The 26,996-nt window shown below is 43.7% G+C and overlaps 1 protein-coding gene and 1 non-coding gene across 2 annotated transcripts in view; one reads left to right on the top strand and one right to left on the bottom strand.

Moving 5' to 3' along the window:
* Positions 1-20,320, top strand: part of BMP2K (BMP2 inducible kinase) — a 56,011-nt gene extending 35,691 nt beyond the window's left edge. The window contains exons 12-16 of the mRNA XM_060247142.1: positions 838-930; positions 2,797-2,978; positions 4,771-4,928; positions 8,863-8,976; positions 17,933-20,320. Coding sequence (XP_060103125.1) covers positions 838-930; positions 2,797-2,978; positions 4,771-4,928; positions 8,863-8,976; positions 17,933-19,374 — 1,989 coding nt within the window. The 3' untranslated portion in view covers positions 19,375-20,320. The remainder of the gene's footprint in view (positions 1-837; positions 931-2,796; positions 2,979-4,770; positions 4,929-8,862; positions 8,977-17,932) is intronic.
* On the bottom strand, positions 1,780-1,851 carry TRNAP-GGG (transfer RNA proline (anticodon GGG)). The gene has a single exon. It is a non-coding gene; the product is annotated as a tRNA-Pro (tRNA).
* Positions 20,321-26,996: the final 6,676 nt, after the last annotated feature.

Here is a 26,996-nt window from a genome sequence, read left to right as displayed (position 1 = left end):
GGAAACGCGCAAGATGAACGTGCATGAAGTTGCCTTATATTTAATCAGACCTGTGGTCCATCGGTATCGCCTGCTCAGACTGGCAGCTGCTCTCCAGGGTCTTAGGCTATCTTTCACACCACCTCCTGACTGACCTTTTAACTGAAAATGCTTGGGATTGGTGACGTTCTGCGTGTTGAGCAGAGGTTCTACCAGTGAACCAAACCCCCCTGTCTGTTTACCCAAACCTAAAAGCAACCTCCCATATTATACAAGACAGTCCAGAAGCAAGTTGTGAATAGGACTTGAGGGTCTGCTATTCAAAATAGAAAACATGATGTTCGCTGTTTGTAAGACCTGGAGAAAGGTATGCAATGGATATATTGTCACTTCCTGCTATGGCACTTCTTTGTATTGGATGGCTTTTCTTGCATGTTCCTATCCTTTGAGATTTCCTCTGCTAGAGGATGATTGGCATTCATTTATCCCTGCATATACTTTGTCAAGATTCAGCTGATAGGCTTTTCTGCCATTGGATAGGAATTTTCCCCTGCATTGCTAGTGGTTTTGTAGTTTCACATTTTGGGTTGCTTTTTAGTCCTTTCTGAGAGGGCATATGTTTATGGCCCACTTATTTGGATGTCTGGGCACTGCAACAGGAAATGCTTGGTTCTGCTGTCAGATGACAACACAAAATGCCTTTATTTCTCTCATCTCTGGTTGAACGAATTATGCAATAATTTACTGTTAACTGGCTTCCCACTCAAGTGCTGCTGATTTTTTTTGCTAGGACAGGTTGTGTTCACAGGTTGAGTAGATAGCATGACTTAACAAGACTCTGTCTCCTTCGAAATACAGTATCAAGCAATGCAGCAGCACATGCTTCAGCAGCAACTTTTGATGCAGTCTATGTACCAACAGCCGCCTCCCCCATCCCAGTATCCTGGCATGGTAAGTTGTTTTTGAATAGAGGATAAACACAGATACAGGGAAAGTAAATCGTATTAACAACCTAAAATAGCACAAACACTTTGCAGAACATTTTCTGAGATTGATTTCGATTGCTGCTTTAGTTGCTGCATTTTTCATATATTCTTTGGTGCTTGCTACATGCACTGAAATAGGAAGACAAAACCAAAACAAACCTTAGCGTGCTGTGTGAATATAGGGTAAAAACATCAGCTATTTAACTCCATCTTGACAGACATGGATATTTTATGCTGCATACGCTATATGGTTTTTCATTTTTCCTATACTGTGTGCAGCTTATAAAACAGTAATTACCAGGACCTTTTTTGTAGAAAAAAGCCCAGCAGGAACTCATTTGCATATCAGGCCACACCCCTGACACCAAGCCAACCGGAACTGTGTTCCTGTGCGTTCCTGCTCAAAAAAGCCCTGGTAATTACAATGAAATGCAAGGTGTTTGCAGTGTTTAGGTGAGAAGTACAGTTCTTGAAGAAGTTGTGACAAAAGTTTTAAAAATCTTTGCTAAAATAATTTAAGAATACTTAGATTTGTAGAATTTAGCTTGAAATTCATTCACTGTTTTTATTGTCACCTAGTATAAGCAAGTGGCTTTTCCCCAATCAAATTATTTTGGCAGCTCTCACTGATTCAGGCTAATTGATTAAAACTATTTATTTACAATTAGATATATCAAAATATGAACATATGAAGCTGCCTTATACCGAATCAGACCCTCGGTCCATCAAAGTCAGTATTGTCTTCTCAGACTGGCAGTGGCTCTCCAGGGTCTCAAGCTGAGGTTTTTCACACCTATTTGCCTGGACCCTTTTTTGGAGATGCCAGGGATTGAACCTGGGACCTTCTGCTTCCCAAGCAGATGCTCTACCACTGAGCCACAGCCCCATTCATGACTCTCCAGGGTCTCAAGCTGAGGTTTTTCACACCTATTTGCCTGGACCCTTTTTTTGGAGATGCCGGGGATTGAACCTGGGACCTTCTGCTTACCAAGCAGATGCTCTACCACTGAGCCACCGTCCCTCCCTATCCTCCATGAATCTGTTAGTAGCTACTAGCCATGGTGACTGAGGAGGACCTCCACATCCAGAGGCACTAAACTTCTGAATCCCAGAGCCAGAGACAACATCAGGAGAAGTTCTTGGCCTTTGTGCCCTGTTAGTGGCCCTCCAGAAGAACTGGTTGTCCACTTGTGAGGCATGATGCTGAACTAGATGGACCACTGGTTTTTATGTATGCTTTAAAGCAGGGGTCCTCAAACTTTTTAAATAGGGGGCCAGTTCACTGTCCCTCAGACTGTTGGAGGGCCGGACTGCCGTTACTATACAAGACCGCGGGCCGTCAGTTCTCCGTCTTCTGCATCTCTCTCCCTTCCCCACACCACACACCCCAGCCTGGGAACTCACCTCACCTCGGTATCACCTCACACTCTGTCTCCGCCGCCTCAGCCCAGTGCCGGAAGTGTGCGTTGCTAACGCGAGTTTAGGTCGAACGTCACTTCTGGTCTGATTTTGCCATAACCTGGCGGGCCGCATAAACGTCCTCAGCGGGCCGCATCTGGCCCGCGGGCCGTAGTTTGAGGACCCCTGCTCTAAAGTATTTATTAAATATATTTCATACATAAAAAATAAATCTGCATTAAGCTGACATACTTCCTAATTGGATCTTGCTTCTCAAACGAATTTATTTTAATAAACAGTTCAGTGTTGCTGCTTTGGAATTTTGCAATAAAAGAAAAAAGTTTCTGTGCACAATGAAACTGGGTGGCTTATTGTATAGAAAGTAAAACATTGTAACTTTGCAAAGCCGACTTTTGTTCTTTTCTTCTTTGAGATGCAGCAGTACCAACAGGCGCTTTTACAGCAACAGGTCCTTGCAAAGCAGCTGCCTCCACCAAAACATTCTCCTGAATTTCTTGCCTCTCCTCAGGAGTTCTCACCAGCCTTAATGTCGCATTCTAAATCATTTCCTGCTCATGTTGGTGCAGCTCTGGACACCCCATATACTGCTAACAGGCAAGCATCCTATATTACCAATAAGCGTGCAGACCTATTTTCAATTTGCAGTTAAGTTCCTAGAGTCTGGGTCCCCTTGACCCAGTCTTGAACCTGTGGACATATTTGGAATTGACATAAGTTGGTGGGCGCAACTACAAAACAGCTGCTAAAAGACGCAGTGCCAATCAGAATGTCAGGGAGTGAGATTATGCATAACTCTAGTAACTCTTCAGCACTTCAGGCCAGCCCCGTAGCCAGAAATGTTTGGGTGGGGGGCACGTGGGATAAAACTGGGTGAGGGGACCGTGGGGCTTGGCTGCTTCTTCCAGCATCACAGTTAGGTACAAAGGAAAGCCCCATTCCCTTGGCTGCTTCTTACAGCAGCCCAGCTGCACAGCCCCAGCTCTCTCTCGTGCGCTCTCACTCGCTGTCACTGTCTTTTTCCTATTCACGCTCTCGCTTATTTTTGCTGTCGCTCTCTCCTCTTGCGCTTTCTATCATTGTCACTGTTTCTCTCGTGCTCTCCTCTCGTGCTTTCTCTCACTATCACTGTCGCTCTCATGCACTCTCTCTCTAATGCTCTCTATTGCTCTCTCTCATGGTCTCTCTTACTCATTGCTCTCTCTTGCGCTCTCTCACTCACTGTTGCTCTCTCTCATTTTTGCTGTCACTCTCTCCTCACGCTTTCTTTCTCACTGTCGCTCTCTCATTCTCTGTCTCACTCGCTGTTGCTCTCTTGTGGTCTCTCTCACTATTGCTGTCGCTCTTGTGCTCTCACACTCGCTGTTGCTCTCTCTCCTGCTCTCTCTTCCTTTTGCTTTCGTTGCCTCCTCTTGCTCTCCCACTCTCACTGTCACTCTTGCTCTCTCTCATGATGGGGGGAGGAATAGCCTGGGAATGGAGGGGCCCTATAGAGGGATGGGGGTTTACATAGAGTAGCCTGGCCCCCCTGTAGCTATGGGCCTGCTTCAGGCAGATGCTCTGCTTAACAGGTCACTTTTTAAAACGAATGTGTCATTTGAAGACGTTTCCCTGCATATACACAGCTTACCTTCAGCCACACAGTGAAGGTCCTTGTATGTAGTGGCAGCTGCTGCCAAATCAATTTTTAGAAAAAGCGCAGTCAGAAGCTATAATGAGCAAAAGCCTCACTGGCCCCATCCATTTTTGAAGAACAGTTGGTGGGTACCGTGAAAGGTGTTGGGCCACATGGTGCCCCTGAGCTGCATGTTGCAGATCAAGTCCTACAGTATAACTCTGATTTCTGGAGGTATTTTGTTTAATTGTGTACAATAAATCCTAATTAAAACTATTTGTCAAAGATTTCAGGTTTTCACGGCTGGCATCATCATTAGGGTTTGTAGAATCTTTCGGGCTCAAGTGCCGTGTTCTACTGGAGAAAGTTTTTCTTCCAGACGTTTCGTTCTCAGCTGCGGAGAACATCCTCAGTGGCGTTGACGCCGGAGCAGGCGCTCTGACCTTCTTGGCTGCTGTGCATTGAGTCAATGCACAGCAGCCAAGAAGGTCAGAGCGCCTGCTCCGGCTGCAACGCCACTGAGGATGTTCTCCACAGCTGAGAACGAAACGTCTGGAAGAAAAACTTTCTCCAGTAGAACACGGCACTTGAGCCCGAAAGAGTCTACAAACCCTAATAAAACTTTAATTTTTAAAAAATATCCTCCTCTTTTCTCCTCAGTGGAGAGCCAAAATGGCTTAATTCTATATAAATCCATATTTGAATATTCTGTCATTGCATTTTGGATTCTCTTCATATTGCCTTAAGTTGCTTTCTTGATCAACTTTTTTACAGGTCATCTGCTTCTGATGCAGAGTCTGTTTCAAGCTATCCAAAGCAGAACATCAGTAATCCCCCTGATATGTCTGGTTGGAACCCGTTTGGAGAAGACAATTTCTCCAAACTAACAGAGGAGGAGCTGTTGGACAGGGAGTTTGACCTTCTGAGATCAAGTAAGGGACGCTTGAAGGCTTATTTCGCTTCACAGTAAATAGCTCTTTAGGTACAACTGGCAGTGCCAAAGACTGTTCTGTTGAAGGGCCTCATTGTCTGTACAGAAAGGTCTTTCTGAGCATTTGAGGGCAGAGCTTAGGCCGCTGTCTCACTCGTCCTTCTGTTACAAAAAAAAATGTGTGCAAAAGAGATTCACTGTCTACGTTTGTAATGCCGCAGAAAATGTCAGCCATCTCTTGAATACTTATTTTTCTTAAGTGCCAGGAATATTTTTTTAAAACTGGAAGGTGTGTAACACTGCAGAACACCTGTCAGCTGCTTGCATTGCTTCACTTTTGCACTTTGTTCTCTTGCACACCAGAACAGAAGTTTCCATGGGTCTGAGATGCCTTTTGAAAATGCCTGAAAGAGGGGAAAATGACCTAGTACATTATGTTAATGTTTTGTAATGTCTTTTGATTGGCTACATGTAAGGGCTGCTTTATTGTTCTGACACAAACAGTTGAATAAACTTTCTCTTCAAGTCAAAGAGCTAGTGTGTTTACTTGAAATCACGTGGTCTTCTACTTATTTCTTCGTAATTTATCAAGGGAATCAATTGTGAGCGAAATACAAAAAAATAATTGTCAACTTGGCAAATTCTCATCGCCAGTAAATGATAAACTGGCATATTTTTGGAAACTTAAATTTGAAAGTTATCCTAATCTCAAAGAGGAAACTTACTTGTGGTAGAAAACCCTTTCCTCATTTAAAAAAGGAATTTTTCTGCACTCACTAAAACCTTTCCATGAGCTACAGTTAATATACGATCAGTAGTTTAGGTGGGTGTATTAAAATCTGGGAATCCCTCTGGTGTGAAAGGCTCTGAAGATAAGTGGGTTACAGTAGAGGCTTTAAATACCAATCATTTTGATGAGCCTGACTCTATTGCTGCTTAAGCATCTCATTCACTTTGATGCATAGAGAATGATTTGTCTATATAGCGAACAAGTATAGAATGCTGAACTATAGAACATTATAGGAGGAGTGGCTGGCATCATAGAGAATGATTTGTCTATATAGCGAACAAGTATAGAATGCTGAACTATAGAACGTTATAGGAGGAGTGGCTGGCATCAATCTTGCAAGAATGGTCCTGTTTGACTTTATACTGACTGAACAAAATTGGAAGAAATTAGAAACGGCCAGCTGTTTCAAGTGCGAGGTCAGTTAAGAAAAGGTTCCAGAGGATAGTACCTTTTTCCTCAGAAGGGAATTTTATGTTTGGGGCTCATATCAAGGATTTAAGTCTTTTTGTAAGCTTTGTATTTTTCTATACACTTAATGCCTTGTAGAACAAAGGGGAATGTAATGACCTCCTGCAACAGAATGAGAAGACCAAAGAATACTGTAAACTTTGGTTGGTTATTAAACCTGAGTAGCCAAGGGCTTGGAAAGAAGGATTGCTTGCATTTATAACACTTTCATTTGTGGCTTTCTTTGGGTATGTTTCCTTATATAAATTTAAAATGCTTTTTCTTGAAGTTCTTTTGGACCTAAGTTTTTGGAACACGGTGGCTGGGATCCAAAGTTGTTCTTCTCTTAATGCGGGACGAGTAAAACATGTCACAAGTACCCAGATGTTTTCCATTGTGTGCTAAGGATTTTTCTTTGGTAGAATGGGAAGCCTCTGTGTGCTTTGGAGTGCACCTTGGAACTGCATGTCTAAAAATGCAGTTTCTCTGATGAACCATTTCTCTTGCTGCTCACTTCTCCCAGAGTGATTAAAGCACAGTAGGGATTAGTGTGGATTTTGTTATTTGTGAAATCCTGGTTTCTGAGGAATTGTTAACACCTGAAATTAGTTGTTCATTCTCAATTACTTGTATTAACATCTTGTCGTCAACTACTTTTCTGAAAACTTTATACTATACTGCACTGCTGATGGCTGTATTAGACTCCAGATTAATAATGTGGCTAGAGACCTAATTCTGCATTTTTTGCACTGTTGCATAGATTAACACCACCATTAACACCACTCCCGATTATTATTGTGCTTCTGGAATGGCAATATATATAGAAGTGGGTCAAGTAGTTTCTGTGTTTAAGTCAGTAAACTGGAATCTCCCTCGTTTCTTCTCTCCCATTTTTCTTTCATGAATTTTGTGGTAGGTAAAAATGGGCACACACTTTTAAAATTTTGACAAGTGCATTGATTGAATAAAAGACTTTCTCATACTTTGACCTGAGTACAGTTTAAGTCTCTGAAGAAGTCCTCCATAGATCTCCCAGTCCTTAATATATGCTACATTAAATGATGACATTACTTGTGAGAATCTTCAGCTTTTTGTATGCACTTCTTTTCCTTTTGTTGCTGGTTATACTTGAAATAGTTATGATAAGATGCAAACCTTTATTAAAAGCCTCAGTGTTCACAAAGGCAAAGTTACTAACACATAATTGGCTGTGTGTTAAATTAATTCAGAATAATAAACGTTACATGTTTCGGTCACCTCTTTGTGTAGGCTGCACTGTATTTTTCGAACAACCACTCTTGATCAAATACTTTTGAAAAAGCCTACTTTGTATGTATGTATAAGAAAATTTCCTGTATTAAACATCACTTATTGAATGTTAAGTTTATTTTTCTCCTTTCTTGCTTATAGTGGGGGCGAGGGGGAGCTAAGGAAACTGTTCGTTGGTGTTTTTCTTTTCCAGAAACGTGGCTCAGCTGCCAAATTCTGTAAAACATTTCATAAGGAAGCTTTTTCATTCACTCTGTTAAATGGTTGGTGTTGTTTGCAACCTAACTTGTATTGTCCCTACAATGTATGCAAATTAAAAATATTTACATCTTGCTGTCTTCACTCATCACTACATACGACTTATTCTAGTTCCACTTATTCTGTGGATATTCAACATTGTATTTTAAGCTGCATATTGTGCCAATTTTTGGACAAACTACGCTTCTTTGAGCAGGCACAGGAAAAAAAAAACCTGAAGTCGTACAAAGGTGTTCTGTTTAACGGTTTTGGTTTTAACCTTTAATACAATTAGTAACCTTAACAGGCAGTGTTACCTCAGTGAGAACTAAAAATCTCTTAGTGGTTACTTGGAATGGCAAGCCACTGATCTTTTTGAAAGCATTAGGTTAAAACTGCAGAGATTTCTGAAAGACATGCATGAAAAATTGGCAGGGTTTTATAACGCTATGTTTGCTTGCCTAAACACGTGCGCACCTGGTACTGTATGGCTGACCGTTATTCTGTAGTACAACCAAACGGAGGGCCACAGCACTCAGAACAGAAATGGCAGAAGGACAGAGCCAATTGGTGCCAGGGAAAAAATTGAAAAATTGACTTCAAAGTTCTGCAGAATCCCCAGCACATTTCAGATATTTGTATTTTTCCCTCAGGAAAGCTAAATAAGTTTATATCAGTTCTGATAAAAATAAACTTATTTGTGCATCAGTTACACAATAATTAATCATAAACTCCAAATTAAGCCTTATTTGGATCTTGTTTTTAGAATCATATTCTCTGTGGCTGTTCCATGTATGGTATTCAGCTGTGTGTTACCTGGGCAATTTCTGAAGGTGGTTTTAGATTTTGCTCTTTGGTTAAATAACTGGATTGGGGGAAGCTAACATTGAGGTTTTGTTTGACTGGTTTATCTTAAGGCCAGGTTTTTAACTTTGTAGCCTGCGGTAAACATGTGGCTACATAACTGTCCCAACAGCATTGTGTAGAAACCCTATTGAAATTCCTATAATACCTACACTGCTGCAACTCCTTTCTTTTCAGTGGGTCTTTCAGGAAGAGGGCATTGAGCCTATGAACTCTTGTTTTCAAGAGCCACTATTGGGAGATTAGCTTCTAAGAATATACTTAACTGGCATAAAAGCTGCCATTTTTGTTTTACTTTTTATTTTTGTTTTCGTTTTATTTTTTGCAGACAGGCTCGTGGAGAGGAGAACATCCTCAGATAAGAATGTGGAGCCACATTCTGCTCCACAGAACCGTCCTTCAGAAGATCCCTTTGGTTCTGTTCCTTTCATTTCTCATGCAGGCAAGTTACATAACGTAACATCAATGCATTTTCATGTAAATATATATATATATATTGATAGGCAAGAAAAAGGATTGATTAAATGGTATAGGACAAATCTTGTAAGTCAGGTTAGACGTGTTCCTGAGAAGGAGAGTGAGTTTTTCAACAGTTTTGATTGTTAAGAACATAAGAGAAGCCATGTTGGATCAGGCCAATGGCCCATCCAGTCCAACACTGTGTCACACAGTGACCAAAAAAACCCAAGTGCCATCAGGAGGTCCACCAGTGGGGCCAAGATGCTAGAAGCCCTCCCACTGTGCACCCTCAAGCACCAAGAGCATCACTGCCCCAGACAGAGTTACAACAATGAGCTGTGGCTAATAGCCACTGATGGGCCTCTGCTCCATATGCTTATCCATTCCCCTCTTGAAGCCGTCTTTGCTTGTAGCCACTACCACCTCCTGTGGCAGTGAATTCCATGTGTTAAGAAGTACTTCCTTTTATCAGTTCCAACCCGACTGCTCAGCAATTTCATTGAATGTCCATGAGTTCTCGTATTGTGAGAAAGGGAGAAAAGTACTTCTTTCTCTACCTTCTCTATCCCATGCGTATCTAACCTAGTGTAAAAGTCAAATATTTTTTCATGTTTGATAGCTTAATATCCGCTGCTCGGTGCTGAATTTCAGAGGCTTTTTTATTCTGTGACATACTTGAACTTTTATTGCTTTAGCGCTTAAACTTCTGTTTTCTTCAACCGCACAGCAAACCCCTTCAACAACTGATTATAGAAGTTTTGAGAATTCATTATGATAGTCACCACCTTAATATAGGAAACAAATCTGAAAATAGTTTTTGAAATTCCTCTTGAGATGGATAAGTCATGTACTCAAAACAGGTTTTCCAGTTAGAATTATAGAGTTGATAGGGCTGTTCAAACACCCCCCCCCCCCAAAAAAAAACCCTGCTATTTTTGAGTGTGGTTATATTGAACCCTAAAAATATAGGTATTGCCTGATATACCCAAATCGCAATGCCGGAAATATTCATGCTGTCATGGAGAATCAAGCCAGGGGTAATGGGCTCCAAGAGGGCTGTTTTTGAGGTAGGGGCATCACATTAGCAGTATAACTGCTGGTGTCTCTCCTCAACCTCCCCCCCCCCCCCAAAAAAAAAGTTCCAAAAAAAATTAGACCAGGAGATCGAATTCTGTGGGCCTCCAATGTTACCACTAGAGGGAGAAAAATGCATTTAAATGGTTCATGGTCCCTTTAAATGTCTTCTCCAGGCTGTGTGATTTCACAGTGAGTGAACTTCAAAGGCATTCAAAATGCTTGCAGTCTCTTTTGATGCCTTCTTCAAGCTGAGTTTACTCCAAATGCATTTTAAGGGACTGAGAGCTCTTTAAATACCCTTTAACTGCAATTATGTGATAGTCCTGTAAAAACCAAATATTTTCAGGATTTTTTGGGTTGGCCATTTTTGGATAGCTGGATGAATAGCCCCCACTGGCTGAAAAAATTCCTGAAAAATACCATATTTATACCCTAGAGTTGGAAGAGGCCTGAGGCTCCACCTAGTCTATAGCTTGTTACAGAAATATTAGGATCGATTGTCTACTGAGCCTTAACAGAAAAACATCTCACACTTACTGAACATCCTCTTAAAGCTAGCTTTCACTGTGTCCAAATCCAGCCTCTGTTTTTTCCTAAAACATCTTTAATCACATTTTGTTTCTGTTTAATGTGAATCTTTCTTTGTCACTAAGCTGTGTTAGATTGTTTGGGAGGTCTGTCAACAGAGCAACCTTTTGTCTTCGGGTGCAAGACTTCCCCGGTAGATCTCTTCCTTCATTTTTGTGCTGGCTCTTGCTGGATCGCCACTGTGTTCGAGAGCCAGTTTGCTCTAGTGGTTAAGTGCACGAACTCTTATCTGGGAGAACCGGGTTTGATTCCCCACTCCTCCACTTGCAGCTGCTGAATGGCCTTGGGTCAACCATAGCTTTTGTTGGAGTTGTCCTTGAAAGGGCAGCTGCTGTAAGAGCTCTCTTAGCCCCACCCACCTCACAGGGTGTCTGTTGCGGGGGTGGGGGGGAAGGTAAAGGAGATTGTGACTGAGACTCTGAGGTTCAGAGTATGGAGCAGGAGAGCCAGTTTGGTGTAGTGGTGAAGTGTGCGGCCTCTTATCTGGGAGGACCAGGTTTGATTCCCTACTCCTCCACTTGCAACTGTTGGAATGGCTTTGGGTCAGCCATGGCTTTTGCAGGAATTGTCCTTGAACGGGCAGCTGCTGTGAGTCCTCTCGGCCCCACCCACCTCACAGGGTGTCTGTTATGGGGGAGGAAGATAAAGGAGATTGTGAGCCACTCTGAGTGGAGGGCAGAATATAAATCCAGTGTCGTCATCTTCCTTCTTCCAGCTTTCCTTTTCTCTCTCCTGTCATTCTGGCTGTATTGCAGCCTACGGTAATCTGTTTTGCAAGGTGGCTTGTGAGGATAAAGTGAAGGAGAGGAGAACAAGGCAAGCTGCTTTGAGTCCTACTGGGGAGAAAAGCAGGGTATAAATGAAAAAAATTCCTCCGCTTAATACTGCCCCAGTCCCACTTGGCTTTTGTTCTTTTGGGTCCCATGGTTCCCAGCATAGCTGTTTGGGTCGTCAAAAAGGACCCCTCCTCTCTTCCTTTACCAGCTGCTTGGATCTAACCCATTATGTCTTTAAAAGACGCTTTGTTAGTAATTGATGCCACTTCAGCCAGACTGCCCCACCTTGTCTTATTTTTAAAAAGTACACTTAATAGAGCCTCTTGAGACTAGTAGACAGTAGTGTTGTGCACCCATTGACTAGTCACAATCATTTGAGCAGTTTGGATTTCTCACTTTTGCAGTACTTTCTTTTTGCTGGCGTCTCCTTGGATTTCTGTGCTGTATATTATAGCTTAATTCTTCAGGTATCTCGGGCTTAGCATTCTGGAAACTGAAATTCAGCTTTTGAAAGTCTGGAAACAAATTAGTTTCCCATTCTTGAGTGACTGGTTAATGAACAGGCTGTGTGTGGAATGGAGGGAGGATCTTAGATCAGGGGTGTCAAACATGCAGCCGGGGGGGCTCCTATCAGACCCATGAGCAACTCACCGTCATCTGCTTCCTTCTCCCTCTCTTGCTTTCTTCTGCAGCACCGCTTGCTTTTTCAGGCTTGCTCAATCGCACAGGAGCAACAGAGCAAAGTTCCTCCCTTAGGGAGGAAGGGTGGGAAGACTTTGCCAGACTCTCTCAATTGCACAGCAGAGCTACTGAACCAAGCCGCTCTTCCTTCTGTTGGCTGAGCCTTAGCAAGCCAGTGAAGTGGATTAGGCTGAGTGTGTGTGTTTGTCTGTGTCCTTTATAAAGTTTATATCTCCCTGACCTGGCATTCATTTTATGACGCACATGGCCTGGCCCGACAGGGTCAAGATCTGTCCCTCATAGCAAATGAGTTCGACACCCCTGTCTTAGGTGATGCGACTACTGATGTGTGTACCTTTTACATTGCCAAAGTAAAAACTTGCATGGTATCAGAGGTCCATTGTTATGCTGAAAATACCAAACCATAATCTGTCGGTGCTTAAAGTCTGAAAGTGATTGTTTCCACTCTGCTCTTGTTGGTTGAATTTCTGCAAGGAGAGTATCTGATAGATTAGAATTAATTTGAATGATATTATGTGACCTATAGGAATAAATACTTCCACAGCTGAGTCTTAATGAGCCTCAAACATGTGTCCAGTGTTTATAGATTGTTTTTAGCAAAAAAGCACCAAAATCAGATTTTTTTGGGGGGTTACCTTCTTCTGAATCAATGCAAGGGGTTGGACTAGATGGTCTGTATGGCCCCTTCCAACTCTATGATTCTTTTAAGTCAGATGTCCCAGGGCCAGAATTCCTTTTTTCTTTCGGTAGCAAATTTGACATGTTGAAATACTACATTGTATTGGGATGGGGCAAGCTGAGACGTAAATGTATAGGCTTCCCATGGAATAATTTTTAGGAACATGATCAACTGTGAAATAGCACTTTACTCAAAATTAACAGTGGAAGTGTCCTTAGCAGCCATTTCACCCTACCGAAGATAGTCAGAGGACAAGATGGATTTTAAAAGCAGTACAGTTCCTTAGTGTGCACTCTTTTGGAAGTGGGTGGGGAAACAGATGAGTGAGAAGATTGTATCTGATGAAGTGAGATTTGACTCACTTTTTTACCCTAGAAGGTTTTGTTGGACCTAAAATTAAGGAGAAGAAGACTGCAGATTTGTACCCCGTTCTTCTCTCTGAATCAGAGACTCAGAGTGGCTTACACTCTCCTATATCTTCTCCCCCCACAACAGACACCCTGTGAGAGGGCTCTCACAGCAGCTGCCCTTTCAAGGACAACCTCTGCCAAAGCTATGGCTGACCCAAGGCCATTCCAGCAGTTGCAAGTGGAGGAATGGAGAATCAAACCCAGTCCTCCCAGATAAGAGTCCGCGCACTTAACCACTACACCAAACTGGCTCTTTAAGGTGCTACTGGACCTGGATTTAGTTCTATACTCTTTGGCAGTGATCACACACACTAAATAATGCACTTTCAATCCACTTTCCAACTGGATTTTGCCAGTTCACATAGTAAAACCCAGTTGGAAAGTGGATTGAAAGTGCATTACTTAGTGTGTGTGATCACAGCCTTTATGGGTCTTTGTGAAAATCTCAGTATTTAGATATAGTTAGTATGTTTTGCAAATAACTGATTTTTAAAAACGTATCGGGCATTTGTGCCACATTCATTCCTCTGTTTCAAAGGAAATGGATTTGCAGCCATCTGAAACCTAGTTGTATAGGTTTTGCAGAAAAATAGTTTTTTTAAAAAATTATTAAAGCATTGATGCATGAGGCAAACAGAAGACATAAGAATATAAGAGAAGCCATGTTGGATCAGGCCAATGGTCCATTCAGTCCAACAGTCTGTGTCACACAGTGGCAAAAAAACTCCCAAGTGCCATCAGGAGGTCCACCAGTGGGGCTACAAGTCCTCCCACTGTGCCCCTCCCAAGCACCAGAATACAGAGCACCACTGCCCCAGACAGAGTTCCAACGATAAGCTGTGGCTAATAGCCGCTGAGGGACCTCTGCTCCATATGCTTATCCATTCCCCTCTTGAAGCTATCTATGCTTGTAGCCACCACCACCTCCTGTGGCACTAAAGTCTCTTATTGATGTGAGCCAGATAGGCAGATCTGTCATCTCCTGTACTGTGTCTTTTGTTTTTATCTATTTTTTTTTACAAGTGTCAAATAATTTTCTCTTCAAACAATGCCTAAATGACTTACGATTTTGTATTAGTAATGGGAGGCCGTCGTTCAAGGGGCTTTCCTGTCCATGTTGCACCAAGTTTAAAGTTGGGACTGCCTATCAGAATGCAATTCTGCACTTTCCAGGTTTCATGTCTCTTAAAACAGGGGCCATGAATGGTCCCTAAATCCATCACGGCTTGACATCTGCCCCACTGCCTGTTGCCAAAAGAAACAGTGCAGATTTAGTTGATGTGTCCCGGTAATCCTTGGGGCTGGCATGAGGCAAATTGCTGCGAAATGACAGTGGCGGTATGTTACCAATTCAGAAGGAGCTTTAAAAACAGCCACGCCGCCTTGGCTTTCATCCGGCCCCTGAAAATGATGAACTAGCAGAAGGCATGTAATTACTCCGGTTGTTACAAGCCATTCATCCTTTTGTAATCGGATGTCTAGGAAAAAAAGAACATCAGGACAAATTTTTCTTTGAAGATTGGGATCTCATGATTAAAGATGTTCTTACCTGCATTGAATTTCCGAGAGAACAATAGAGGCAAACATGATTACAAGCGATATAATCTGTACAGTATATTATAAGCAGATGTTCTTCAGCTCTGTAAATGTAGGCCTGAAATTTTCATTGCAGGAGTTCAGAGACCGCTTCGGTCAAACCCCCTTGTGCTTGTTGACTATAAAGGAGCTCGTTGCAGCATTATGATGGCATTAATTTAACACTGAATGCCGGCTTTCCCTCACTCCCCCCCCCCCCCCCTCATCACAGTAAGGGCATTTGTTAAATTAAATATGGATTTAGATGGCACGGGAAACTGGATTGGGTTTGAAAATAGGTTTGACTTTTGTGTATATGAAGACTTTTTTTTTTAAATAGCTTTGTGTCAGCAGGGCTTTTACTTGGGCTTGGGAAAATTCAGTGTGATATTTAAGGATGGCAGCCTCTGGGGGATCTCCAGGAATCGCATCATCTCAGGACCAGGCCTGTAGTCAGAATTTTTCATTTGGTGGGGCCCAAAGCCAGGATTTCCGTTTAGTGGGGCACATTTTTTTGGTGGGGGCCCTGATTATTATGCTGAAGTATGTCACTCAGTTCCGTTGCTTCAGAACGAACATTTCTTTTAACCGCTTCTCAGGTCTGACGCAGCGGGGCAGGTTTAACTTGGCTGCCTTTAACGGAACAGTAACAGCAATACTAATATGTTAAACATTTGCAAACCGAGAAGCTAGGGGCAGGGTAGAATGTTCACGCAGTAGTAAGACCTACAGAATGCCTTGGACCTAAAATTAACGTTTAAAACCAACACCTTCATTAGTAAATAAATAAAAATGGCTCCTCCAATCAAAGTAGAACAAGGGTTTGATTGGAGGGGCTTGGAACCCCCTGGAAACCCTCTAGCTATGGGCCTGTTCGGGACTGTGGGGATCATTTTCCCCGAGTACTTTGGGGGGGGGGTGGACACTATGACATTGTACCCCACCGAGGTCCCTGTCTTCCCCAGGCTCCATTCTCAAATCTCTAGGAGTTTCCCAAGCTGGATCTGGCAACCCTATTACCCCCATTCCTCTGCTGGTGGCCAGGGGTGGGGGTGGGGCCTTGCAACCCTAGTGGTATTCTGTGAAGTTACGCTGGAAAGCAATCTTGGGGCCGAAACCTTGCAGTGTTATTCAAAAGAAATAAAAGTGGGCCCCTGAAGATGTGAAGAGTACCCACATGAGCTGTGAGATAGTTTACATTAGGGGTGCTAAACTTATTTGTTATGAGGGCCGGATCAGACATAAATGAGACCTTGCTGGGCCGTGTGTGTAGCTATTTAAGATTAGGTAGCTGAGATATAAACTTTTTAAAGGACACAGACAAACACAAATTATATATATATATATATTAAAAACAACTTTAAACATGCTTAAAACATTAGCACTTGTTGGTCTTAAAGGTGCTTTCTTTGTATTTCTCCCATGGGATCCGGGGATCTGGGCAAAAGAAGCTCTGGCTCTTCCCCTCCTTCCCCAGGGGACCAGGAGGGGGAGGAGCATCAGTCAGTAGAAGAAAGGGAGGCTTGGCTCACTAGTTCTGCTGTGTGATTGAGCAAGCTGTGATGCAGAAGGAAGCAAGAGTTAGGAAGAAGGAAGCAGTTGTTCAGTGGCCTGATTAGGCCCCTGGGTTGTATGTTTGACACCCCTGGTTTACATTTATATCAGTAGGTGGATCTCAGTACTGCACAAACTTGCAAAACCTTACAAATGGGCTTCTCCAAAAGGAAGAACTGGTGGCCTTTACCATGAGCACTCTTCAAAGTGTGATGCTGTTTTCTATGTAAAGAGTTAAAGCGGGGGTTCCTATCGATAGCTGCTTGAGCAAAAGGATTATTTACACTCCTGATGAAAGATTAAGCTTTTTTTTTTGTTTAATCTTACAAAATTACATTCATGTAAACATTATAGTACTTAAACAAATTTTGAAAAGTAAGGATTTAGATGCCATAGCCTCCTAAACTTCTCGTGATGGCTGTTCCTTTGGGAAATCTACAGCACATGATCAAATCCACACTTTAAATTGACTGTAAATCACATCTATTAGATTAATAGAGCATGCCAAAAACAACAGCAACAATCTGAAACGGTCCAGGTTTTATTGCCTGATGTATTTGCTCATACCAGTAATTTCCCTTGAAGCCGCCGTTTGTTATATGGTTTTGTGTGTGGAAGGCAGGAAGGAATAATGGAGTCCCAGATTCCCAAGGACACGAGTCTTTAACATATTAAAAATTTCCTTTTTTACCAATTAATGCTGCTTATGCATTCTGCTCAGTGTTCTCTCTAAGCTGCAGAGTCTTGTGAGCAAAAATTCCACTTTGTGAGCTCCTGGCATTAAAGTTGTGAGCGACTGCATCAATTAGTGTGCTCTGGGGTCGTCCTTCCTGAGCGAAGACAAAAATCAGTGAGCTGGAGGCTAAAAATTTGTGAGCTGGCTCACGCTAACTCAGCTTAGAGGGAACACTGTTCGTGATGAGTAACCTAATCTAATTTGCCTTTTGTCTCTTTCATGCCCTGACCTGGATGGCCCAGGCTAGCCCAGTCTCATCACATGTCAGAAGCTGGTTAGCACTTGGATGGGAAACCAACCAAGGGAATCCAGGCTCACTAAGCAGAAGCAGGCAAAAGCAAACCACCTCTCTTTGTCTCTTGCCTTCAGAACTCCGTGGCTGTTTGACAGCATTTTTTCACCCCCACCAGTTTATTGTATAAGCTTTGCGAAATATCAAAGGAGTTCAATCTGTCCCAGAGCCCCGTGGCGCAGAGCGGTAAAGCTGCAGTACGGCAGTTGGAGCCCTCCGCTCATGACCTGAGTTCGATCCCTGCGGAAGCTGGTTCAGGTAGCCGGCTCAGGGTTGACTCAGCCTTCCATCCTTCCGAGGTCGGTCAAATGAATACCCAGCTTGCTGGGGGGCGGAATGTGTAGATGACTGGGAGAGGCAATGGCAAGCCACCCTGTAAAAAGTCTGCTGTGAAAACGTGAAAGCGACGTCACCCCAGAGTCGGAAACGACTGGTGTTTGCACAGGGGACTACCTTTAACTTTTCTTTTTAGTGCAATGATACAAGGTTCTTGGAGGGTGAAATATTAAGCTGGAATTCAAATTCTCTTGCATTTTCTTTGTCCATACAGGCTCCCCAGGGAATGGAACTGATAACTCAGCCAGCCATCTAGAAAAAAAGGTAGGGAGCTCAAGGAAAGACGAGATGTCCAGCCAGGCTACTGAGGAACACAAAGCTGTAAAGAGAGTGACAGAAGGACATACGAAAAAAGGGAGTGATGAATCGGAGAGCGATTTTGAATCTGATCCTCCGTCTCCCAAGAGTAGCGAGGATGATGAAGAGCAAGAGGACGAAGAAGTCTTGCAAGGCGAGCAGGGAGATTTCGTTGATGACAATGATACCGAACCGGAGAATTTTGGCCAGCGGCCCCTTCTCATGGATTCTGAGGATGAGGTGGAAGATGACGACAAGCAGAGTTCTGATTCTGACTCTGGGCACACCAGGCCTGCAGAAGAGGCACCTTGCAGCCCATTCAAAGAAGAGCTTGGCAGTGATGAAGTCAGGGAGCCTGTTTCAGCTTTCTCTGGGCTGTCCGAGTTGCCAGGAACAGTTTCCAAGGGGAGCCCCAAACAAGAGTTTGATGTGTTTGGAGCAGTTCCATTTTTTGCTTTTCCACCCCCAGAGCCTAAATTGAGGCAAAACGATGGCCAGGATTTCTCATCCCAGGCTGCTTATCCAGGCTTGGAACAAGATCAAGATGAGTTTGACGTTTTCACCAAAGCCCCATTCAGCAGAAAAGTATCTCAGCAGGACGATTTGCTGGTAGATACCGAAAACCAGCCTTCTCCCATCTCTCCCAGAAGCGTAGATATTTTTGGCTGCATTCCATTCCACCCTCCTTCCATCCCAAAGGACGGTGAGAACAAAGAGGACGTCTTCGGGCTTGTTCCGTTTGAGGAGATAGCAGGGAACCAGCAGCAACAGAAAGTGAAGCAGCAGCGGAATCTACAAAAACTCTCTTCCCGCCAGAGACGCATGAAACAGGATGTCTCCAAGAGTAACGGGAAGCGCCATCACGGCACTCCGACGAGCACCAAGAAGACTTTGAAGCCCAGTTATCGCACACCGGAAAGAGCCCGCAGGCACAAGAAAGCCGGCCGTCGGGATTCCCAGAGCAGCAACGAGTTTCTGACAATCTCCGATTCCAAGGAGAACATAAGCATTGCGCTGACGGATAGCAAGGACAGAGTCAGCTCTCTGCAAGTGGATGATGGGCTCCTGGACCCTTTCGGAGCCAAGCCGTTTCACCCAACTGAGCTGGTGCGTCTCCCACAGCATCAAGGCTTGGGCGACCATCGGGTGGACCATAACACAGTCGTGCCTGGTAGACCAAGACAAAGTTCGCTGATTGGTGCCATTCATCCCGGTGACGGGGTGAAATTAACAGACGACTTTGGGGCCGTTCCTTTCACAGAACTCGTTGTGCAGAGCGCGACGTCTCAGCAGAGCCAGCAGCAACAGACGGTAGAGTTGGATCCGTTTGGGGCTGCTCCGTTTCCTTCCAAACAGTAGATGCTTCCAGGAGCGTTTCCACATTGTTTTAACGTGGGTTTTTTCACACCGTAATAATCTGCCTGGTTGAACCAAGGAGGAGTGGACGTTTGGTACAGGCTCTTCTGTCTCTTTGGTGGCCAGATCCTTTGATTTTTTTGAAATCGACTGCGTTGAAACATGCAATATTTAGGAGGAGTTGAAAGCGTTTTCATTTAGGAGCAGACTTCCAGACGGAAGTGATCAAAGGCTATTCCCTGTGACTGTATTTGCACATAATAACCACTGTGTCCTTTTGCAGGGCAGTTACACTGCAAGGAGGCAATGGCTACTGGAAGGGTCTGCCTTGGGCCTGATGGGGGAGGAATCCAAAATCTAGATGTTAAAAGCCAAGCTGATCTGGAACGACAGCATTTCCTTTGATCAGCGTCTTTTCCTGGTGAACGTCTCTGAACGTCAGAACTTGATGGCTTGAGAAAAACTCACGTTGGTTTCCAAATAACTCCAAACCTTTGTATGTGTATGTGCCAGAATTCTGTTGGTTTCTCCCCCCTCCCCTGTCCCCAATAAGTGCCATTAATATAACACAGGGACAGAGAAACCTAGAGTTGTAATTCTTAAAATATCAAGCTATGAAATATAGAGCAAATTGAGAATGCGGGGGGAGGGGCCGAATCAATAATGGTATATATAACTGGACTTTGCAGCACTTTGAGACAACACAATGCATTTGAAGACTGTGGTTTATTTGCGTGTAGCATTGACAACAGGAGAAAACACAAAGCAGAATATCGGTAGCAAGTATAAACATGGCGGAAATCTGTTATAAGGTAGGATTTACACCCAATTTACGTTTTTCTCACTGAGGTTTGTATTCCAGATAAACCATGTTTACTTTAGGAATGGGTTTTTAATCCCTCTGTCAAATACTTTGAATGCCATCTATTATACAATATTGTACTTCTAATCTGTCATTTAGGAGTTTGTGCAAAAATGCAGTGAGCTCTTTAAAAAAAGCTAACTTGAACCCGGGCAGTTTCCAGAAAAGGGGCTGTAAAACTGCAGGCTTTAAAAAAAAAAAAATTGCAGATTTGAATCTGCCACCACTAAACTGCATAGTAAACCACCATTGCCTTATCCCCAGGACCTCCGTGTCCTGCTGTCAGTTTACCTCTGAGCCAAGCAGTGCCCTCGAGACACTGTTTTAAAAACTTGCAGAACGTAGCAGGTGAGTACATCGAGCATTTTTTACGGACCTTCCAATGGGGCTAGCGTGTTCATGATGTCTGTGGCGCATTGCGCTCCGTTCCTGGTCAGCTGCAAGCCCTTCAAGGTAGCAACCTGATACACTGCAAGGGCGTTGGTCAAAGGCCTCCCAAGTCTCTCAGTTCACTCGAGAGTTTAGGTCAGCTTGACATTTCTTGCATTGAGGTGGGGGGGGGCGGTATGAGAAGACCTCAGTGACCAGTGTTTCTGTGTTTGGCCAGGATCCAAAGAACTGTGCAATCGGCTCTTGAGTACTCGAGCCTCCGATTTCTGTTTTTATCAAAACAGCTTCTCTTTGCGATGCTTTGACAAATCACTTCTGAAACTGGGCAAGTTCCCAAACAGCTTGTCGTGCGGCTCAGCTGTTCAAAGAAGAACGGATAGAAATCCCACCAGGTGTGTGTGTGTGTAAGTATGACAAAGCTCTCTGGGTCTTATTCCATTTTGTAGACATACATCTGATCAAATCTGAAGTGCTTGCGTGCACTTACACGGCCCAGGATTTGGATGCATTTGGGTATTGCTTCCCTGATTGCATATGAACCAGTGAGGTAACAGCTGGATTTTAATCTAAGGGGAGGCGAAGAATGGGGTTGAAGAGCAGTCCTTTAAAAGATGTCCCTTGACAGCTTCTGTCCTCCCAACCACTGTGGGAAAGTGAGATATCAAAGGAGAAATGCATCTTTGGTTAGTTTTATAACGTGGTGTTAATAAAAGATGAGTTTGATAGAGATAAGGAGGGTCAAGGTTTTTAAACACATACAGAAGTACTTTTTAGAACTGCTGCATCCTATGTTTTTGGCAATCTCTCTTATATACGGTTAAAAGTGCTTTTTGTGCCTCTTTTGTTTGGCCTGCACTCACTGTCTCTCATGCCAAGTTAGTACGGAGTCTGTCTTGTGATCCTGAATATTTTCGCAAAGGGGACGTGGCTAAAAACAACTGTGCACATACCTCAGAATGCCTGCTCTTTTATGCTTTGTGCCACAGCGTCCCTGGACGAAAGATTGAAACTTAACCGTTTTAAAACTGCAACTATTAGCGCAGAAGGGCTGCTTCAACCATGACTGTTTCCTACCCAGAAAATGATCCAGAGGTGGCTTTTGAGCACAGGAACATGTAATAAAGTTACATACTGTCTCCTAAGAAATGGGTTGTGATTGAAACAGTCATGCATGTGAGCTGACTTAGCTGATCATGGCTGCGGAGTCCCAGCTGAAACCCTCCTCTTTTTCTCCAAGCACAAATGGCATAACGGGTATGTTTATATATAAAATGCAAATCCAGTAGTGCCCTAGCCTGACGGGAAGGGACTCCCAGTTGTTCAAGGGAGAAGGAAGACTTTTGATTTTCAACATTCTCTGACACGAACTTCAGCTTTCTACATCGAACGCTGTACCCGATGGTCCCTCGTGGTTAGAGGCGGCAGGGGAAGGAAGGGGGAGGAGACATTGGGATGTAGCAGGAGGCAGGAAAGCCCCGTTCCTTAAACAAAATCCCACTTTTGGTTCTTACCTGTGAAACGCACAGAACCGTGACCAAGTAATCGGATTGAAAGTCTCATTGACATGAGCAGGACTAACACTTGTCCCATTAATTTCAACAAACGCCCTCTTTCTTGGGGCTGCTGACAGTGGTGGAAGTCGCCAGTTTTGTCCTCTGCCCAACAGGCTGCCGGTAGTCGTTTCCAATAATTTTTTTAAAACAACGGTGTCAGTACATTACTTGTGAACCAGAATCTAAGATCCCGGCCAGCGTTTGCCAGAGGGGCTTTCTTTTTATCCAGAAGTTACAGATTTAAATTCTGCTAGGTACATTTTTGTGTAGATGTGTCAAATGCCTATGAGCAAGGATAGTGAGGGTGAGAAGCACGTTTGTATTGTTGATTATGGCTTTCCCATATCTTTTGCGCAGAAAATGATTTGGGTTAGAAAACGTGCAGGGCTTTTAAAGTTACCATCTCTGGACTGAGATCAGGATTTGTGGTGGTTTGGTGTTGAAATTTGCTTATACAAATGTATAAGAGGTTACAGGTGTGTGGAGCTCTAGACATAAGATTTAATAAAACAGTGAAAAAATGAGAAATTCTATAGCATTATATTAAGGCCAAAGTAACCGAGCAGAAGTTATCTAGCATTCCCAGTATTGCCAACAGTCTTTATTTCTTGAAAGTCTTTTTAATTTCCCGTTTTCATGTTTTCTTGTTCATTGAAATCTCTCTTTCCTTTTAAGACTTAATTTTGATAGGTTTCTGTAACAAACATTTACAGAATGTTGTGGGTGGAGGCTATTTCGTTTCCCTTTGGTTCTGGACTCCAGTAAAAAAAACCCAACAAACGGTGACCATTAAATTTGGGGAGGTAACATGGCCTTGACTCTGTGCCCTGTTGCATGTAGTTGAAATAAAATCTGTCATAGTATTTCCTGAAAGAGAGAGAAGACTATAAAATGTTGATTCATACCAATGACAGCCAGGCAGGGAATTCTTTCCTGTCCACACGGCATTCTCCTCCCCCCCCCCCCGGTAATGGTTTGATAGTTCCTATTTGCGTTCAGCAGACTTTGGGGGTACATCTTCCAGCATCAGTCATGTGGCTCACCTTAGTGTTGAGTCATTCGCTATTTGAGGCATGCTAATGTCAGTCTGAGGTGCTTGCATTGAGGGGTAGGTGAAAATTTGCCCTCGTACTGTGGGACGCTCACCCTTCTTAGTCCCAAGCTTTCCGTGGTTATCTCAGCATGGCCCGTATCAGCTCGGTTTCATTTTGAGGCGATAGCGTCCCCTCACGGTGACCGTCTTCCTCTCATTGAAATTAACATGGCCCAGTGTTCAAAAAGGTACATCTGATGAACTTGATCCTCTGGTTTCCCACCACCTGTACCAAATGTGGGATACTTTCCCTTTAATATCCAATCAGTATGCGAGGAAGAGTCTGCATCTTAGATCTTGACTTCTGCACCTTTTCAATGCAACGGCACGCTGCTCACTGATGTAGAGGGACAGGATCGGTGCCCCATTGGGGATGAGGGGAGCCGTGCAGATGTTCCTTTTCCACCCAAGAATAGGAAGAGAGAAAAAAAATCTACTGTGAGTCTAAATTGATACAGCTTCTACTGTGAGAAATAGCAACTAGAGTATATCTGGAGATTTTTTTAAAAAAAAATATAGGGTGTATTTTTATAGAGAGAAACTTATATAAAATATCCATACGCACACATCACATCTCTTGGAGTTTGTGATCTAAATAACATTGCTGTCACAATCATCTTTCATGGCATCGGACGAGCAAGTTACGGCCAAAAAGCTGCTAAAAAGCGTAACGGGGAATTGCAAAGCGGTGGCCGCCCAGTTATTTCTCTAAAACGCTTCTTTGGAGAGATGAACTACAGTAGGGGTGGCCAAGGGTAGCTCTCCAGATGTTTTTTTGCCTACAACTCCCATCAGCCCCAGCCATCAGCCATGCTGGCTGGGGCTGCTGGGAGTTGTAGGCAAAAAACATCTGGAGAGCTACCGTTGACCACCTCTGGACTACAGTAATGAGTGCGGAGCCAGGCTTGGTTTATATGACGAGGGCATCACTCAAGAGTAAACCGCATAATGCTATAGTTTTAATTGCTGGCAAACAGCTTTAAGTGCACTTTCTCAAATTACACTTCCATTTCTTGTTAGACTTGAAATTTCTGAAGCTTTTTTTTTTGTGTGTGTGTGTGTGATTGTGTGTGTGTGTACCACTAAAGCAGAACTTAACTTCTGTGAAATTTGATGTACATGACAAAAAATAACTTGCAGTTGTTACTAAAGAAATAAAAATAAATTGACCTGGTATAACTGCTCTCAGATCCATCACTAATTAGCGTCATAATCATACGCTGTGCATGGGTGATGGCTGTGTACAGAAATTCTGTTTCCTAGGTGCGTTTCTTTTCAAAAAGCTTTCAATTGCCTTGTTCCCAGCTCTTGTCTAAACCCGCTCTTGGTGCTGTCAGACCCTGTGGCGTGCATGCCTCTTGGTACTCTTAAGTTACTTGGTTGCATGCGATTCTTTCCTTGTTTTAGGAAACAGCCTTCATTGGAACAATCTGATACCGAACAGCCCATTAACAGATTGAAAGAAAAGCCAGTGAAAGGAGAAACGGACTAGAAGAAGAAGATATTGGATTTATACCCCACTCTGAGTCTCGGAGCGGTCACAATCTCCTCTACCTTCCCCCCGCCCGCCCCCCCACAACAGACACCCTGTGAGGTGGGCGGGGCTGAGAGGGCTCTAACAGCAGCTGCCCTTTCAAGGACAATTCTGTGAAAGCTATGGCTAACCCAAGGCCATCCCAGCAGCTGTAAGCGGAGGAGGGGGGGAATCAAACCCGGTTCTCTCAGATAAGAGTCTGCACACTTAACCACTACCCCAAACTGGAAGAAGGGATGTGGGGTTGCAAAAGGCTTGAGATCTTTGGTTTGAGCACGGAGCTGTCACAGGTGCAGAAGAATAAATGTCTGTCTGTAGAGCAGAGTAGCCATGATTGATTGGAGGATAAAGCTAGCACTGAAAATACTTATGCTTTGGTGTTTTTGTTTTCTTTAGTCTCTCCAAAATTCTCCTACAAGATGTACATATAATTTTTTGTTGTTGTTGCTAGATACTAATTATTTAAGTGAAGGTTAGCTGCTTGTTTAAAAACTTGGATAAACTGACAGGGCTGGAGCAGTTTCTGGTCCTTCTCTAGGCAGAGCCAGTACTGGAGGTGGAAGACAAGGCAAAGTTCAGCAGTTGTCTTCCCTGGGGAGATTTAGTTTGGTAGGTCACATAGATTCAAGAGTCATCTGGCAGAAGCCTCAAGGAGGCAGAAAGGTCAACCTGTGCAGATTACACAGAAATAATACAAATGTATTAAATTGTCTTGTAAAGCCTCAGAGCTGTCGTTCATTTGACGTACTCTCTAGTCCACAAAGTCACAAGGAAACAGCCTTCCCCCCAAGCTTTGTTTTCACTTGAGTTGCTAAGTCATGAACGTGAGACTTACGGCACTCCAAATCTACATCGTACCCCTAAACAATGTCTAGGGGAATACCTTTTTACTCCAGAGTTTGGGCTTTGCAAACCCCACCTCTGCCTCCTAGTTTTAAGTTATTCTCTTTCCTAGCAGATGATGGTGATGAAGGTATTGGATTTATATCCTGCCCTATACTCTGAATCTCAGAGTGGCTCACAATCTTCTTTACCTTCCTCCCCCACAACAGACACCCTGTGAGGTAGGAGGAGCTGAGAGAGCTCTTATACAGCAGCAGCCCTTTCAAGGACAACTCCTGCAAGAACTGTGGCTGACCCAAGGCCATTCCAGCAGGTGCGAGTGGAGGAGTGGGGAATCAAACCTGGTTCTCCCAGATAAGAGCCCACACATTTAACTGCTACACCAAACGAGGGGGGGGGGAGTTCAGTTGCTCCCAGGCTGATCTCAAGAGCCAACCATAAAAGCTTTGGATATGTTCATGGCCCTCTTGGTTGGGGACAGTGAAATAGCCAGCTCACACCTTGGCTGGAATCTGAAGCCTAGAGAGGTATCTTCCTGAAGATTACGGGAAAGGGTCATTTGACCTACAAGGGGACGGGCAAACAGAATAACATCATTTGGCAAAGGGGAGAGGTACATTGTGGCTGCTTCCATCTGGAAGTTGTCACGTGTGAGCTCAGTTTTTACGGCCACCAGTACTACGTGGCGCAAGACGCGGCTAGCTGCCTGGACAAAGACTCCAATGTAGTGGGAAGCTTTTAGCAAACTAACTTCTATAAGTGCTTGCCTTAGAACAAGACAAACTAGGGCATGTATAGGGCTGAGGCACAGAGGATCACGTGCTTATGTCTCTCCCCACTCCTCCACTTGCAGCTGTTGGAATGGCCATGGGTTAGTCATAGCTCTCGCAGAGTTGTCCTCGAAAGTTATCCTTCTGGGGAGAGCTCTCTCGGCCCCACCCACCTCACAGGGTGTCTGTTGCGGGGGAGGAAGATAAAGGAAACTGAACTGCTCAGATTCGGAGTGGAGGGCAGGATATAAATCCAATATCTTCATCTTCCTTTGTATTCCTCTCACAACCTACTGCTGCGCAGAGACTACGTACATGGATTCACTTTTAATAAATTCTTTAATATTTAAATGCTGGCAGTTTTCCATACCATGTGGACCTACACTGTTCAAATTCGGAATTTGCAACAAGTGAGGGGGTAGGGAGGTGGCCAGTTGCTAAACTGCTATTTCTCTGGGAGCGAATGAGCGTGGCAAACTGTTCTAAAGCTACATGGAAGGAAGCCAGGAGTCCTGGCCCTCAGTTGGTGGCAGCATAGTGAATGAGAGGAAACCCCCTCATAAGAACATAAGAGAAGCCA

Source organism: Heteronotia binoei, chromosome 9, assembly GCF_032191835.1.
Source record: "Heteronotia binoei isolate CCM8104 ecotype False Entrance Well chromosome 9, APGP_CSIRO_Hbin_v1, whole genome shotgun sequence".
Lineage (NCBI taxonomy): Eukaryota > Metazoa > Chordata > Lepidosauria > Squamata > Gekkonidae > Heteronotia > Heteronotia binoei.
Note: the sequence above shows the minus strand (reverse complement) of the source record. Positions and strands in the feature narration are given on the sequence as shown.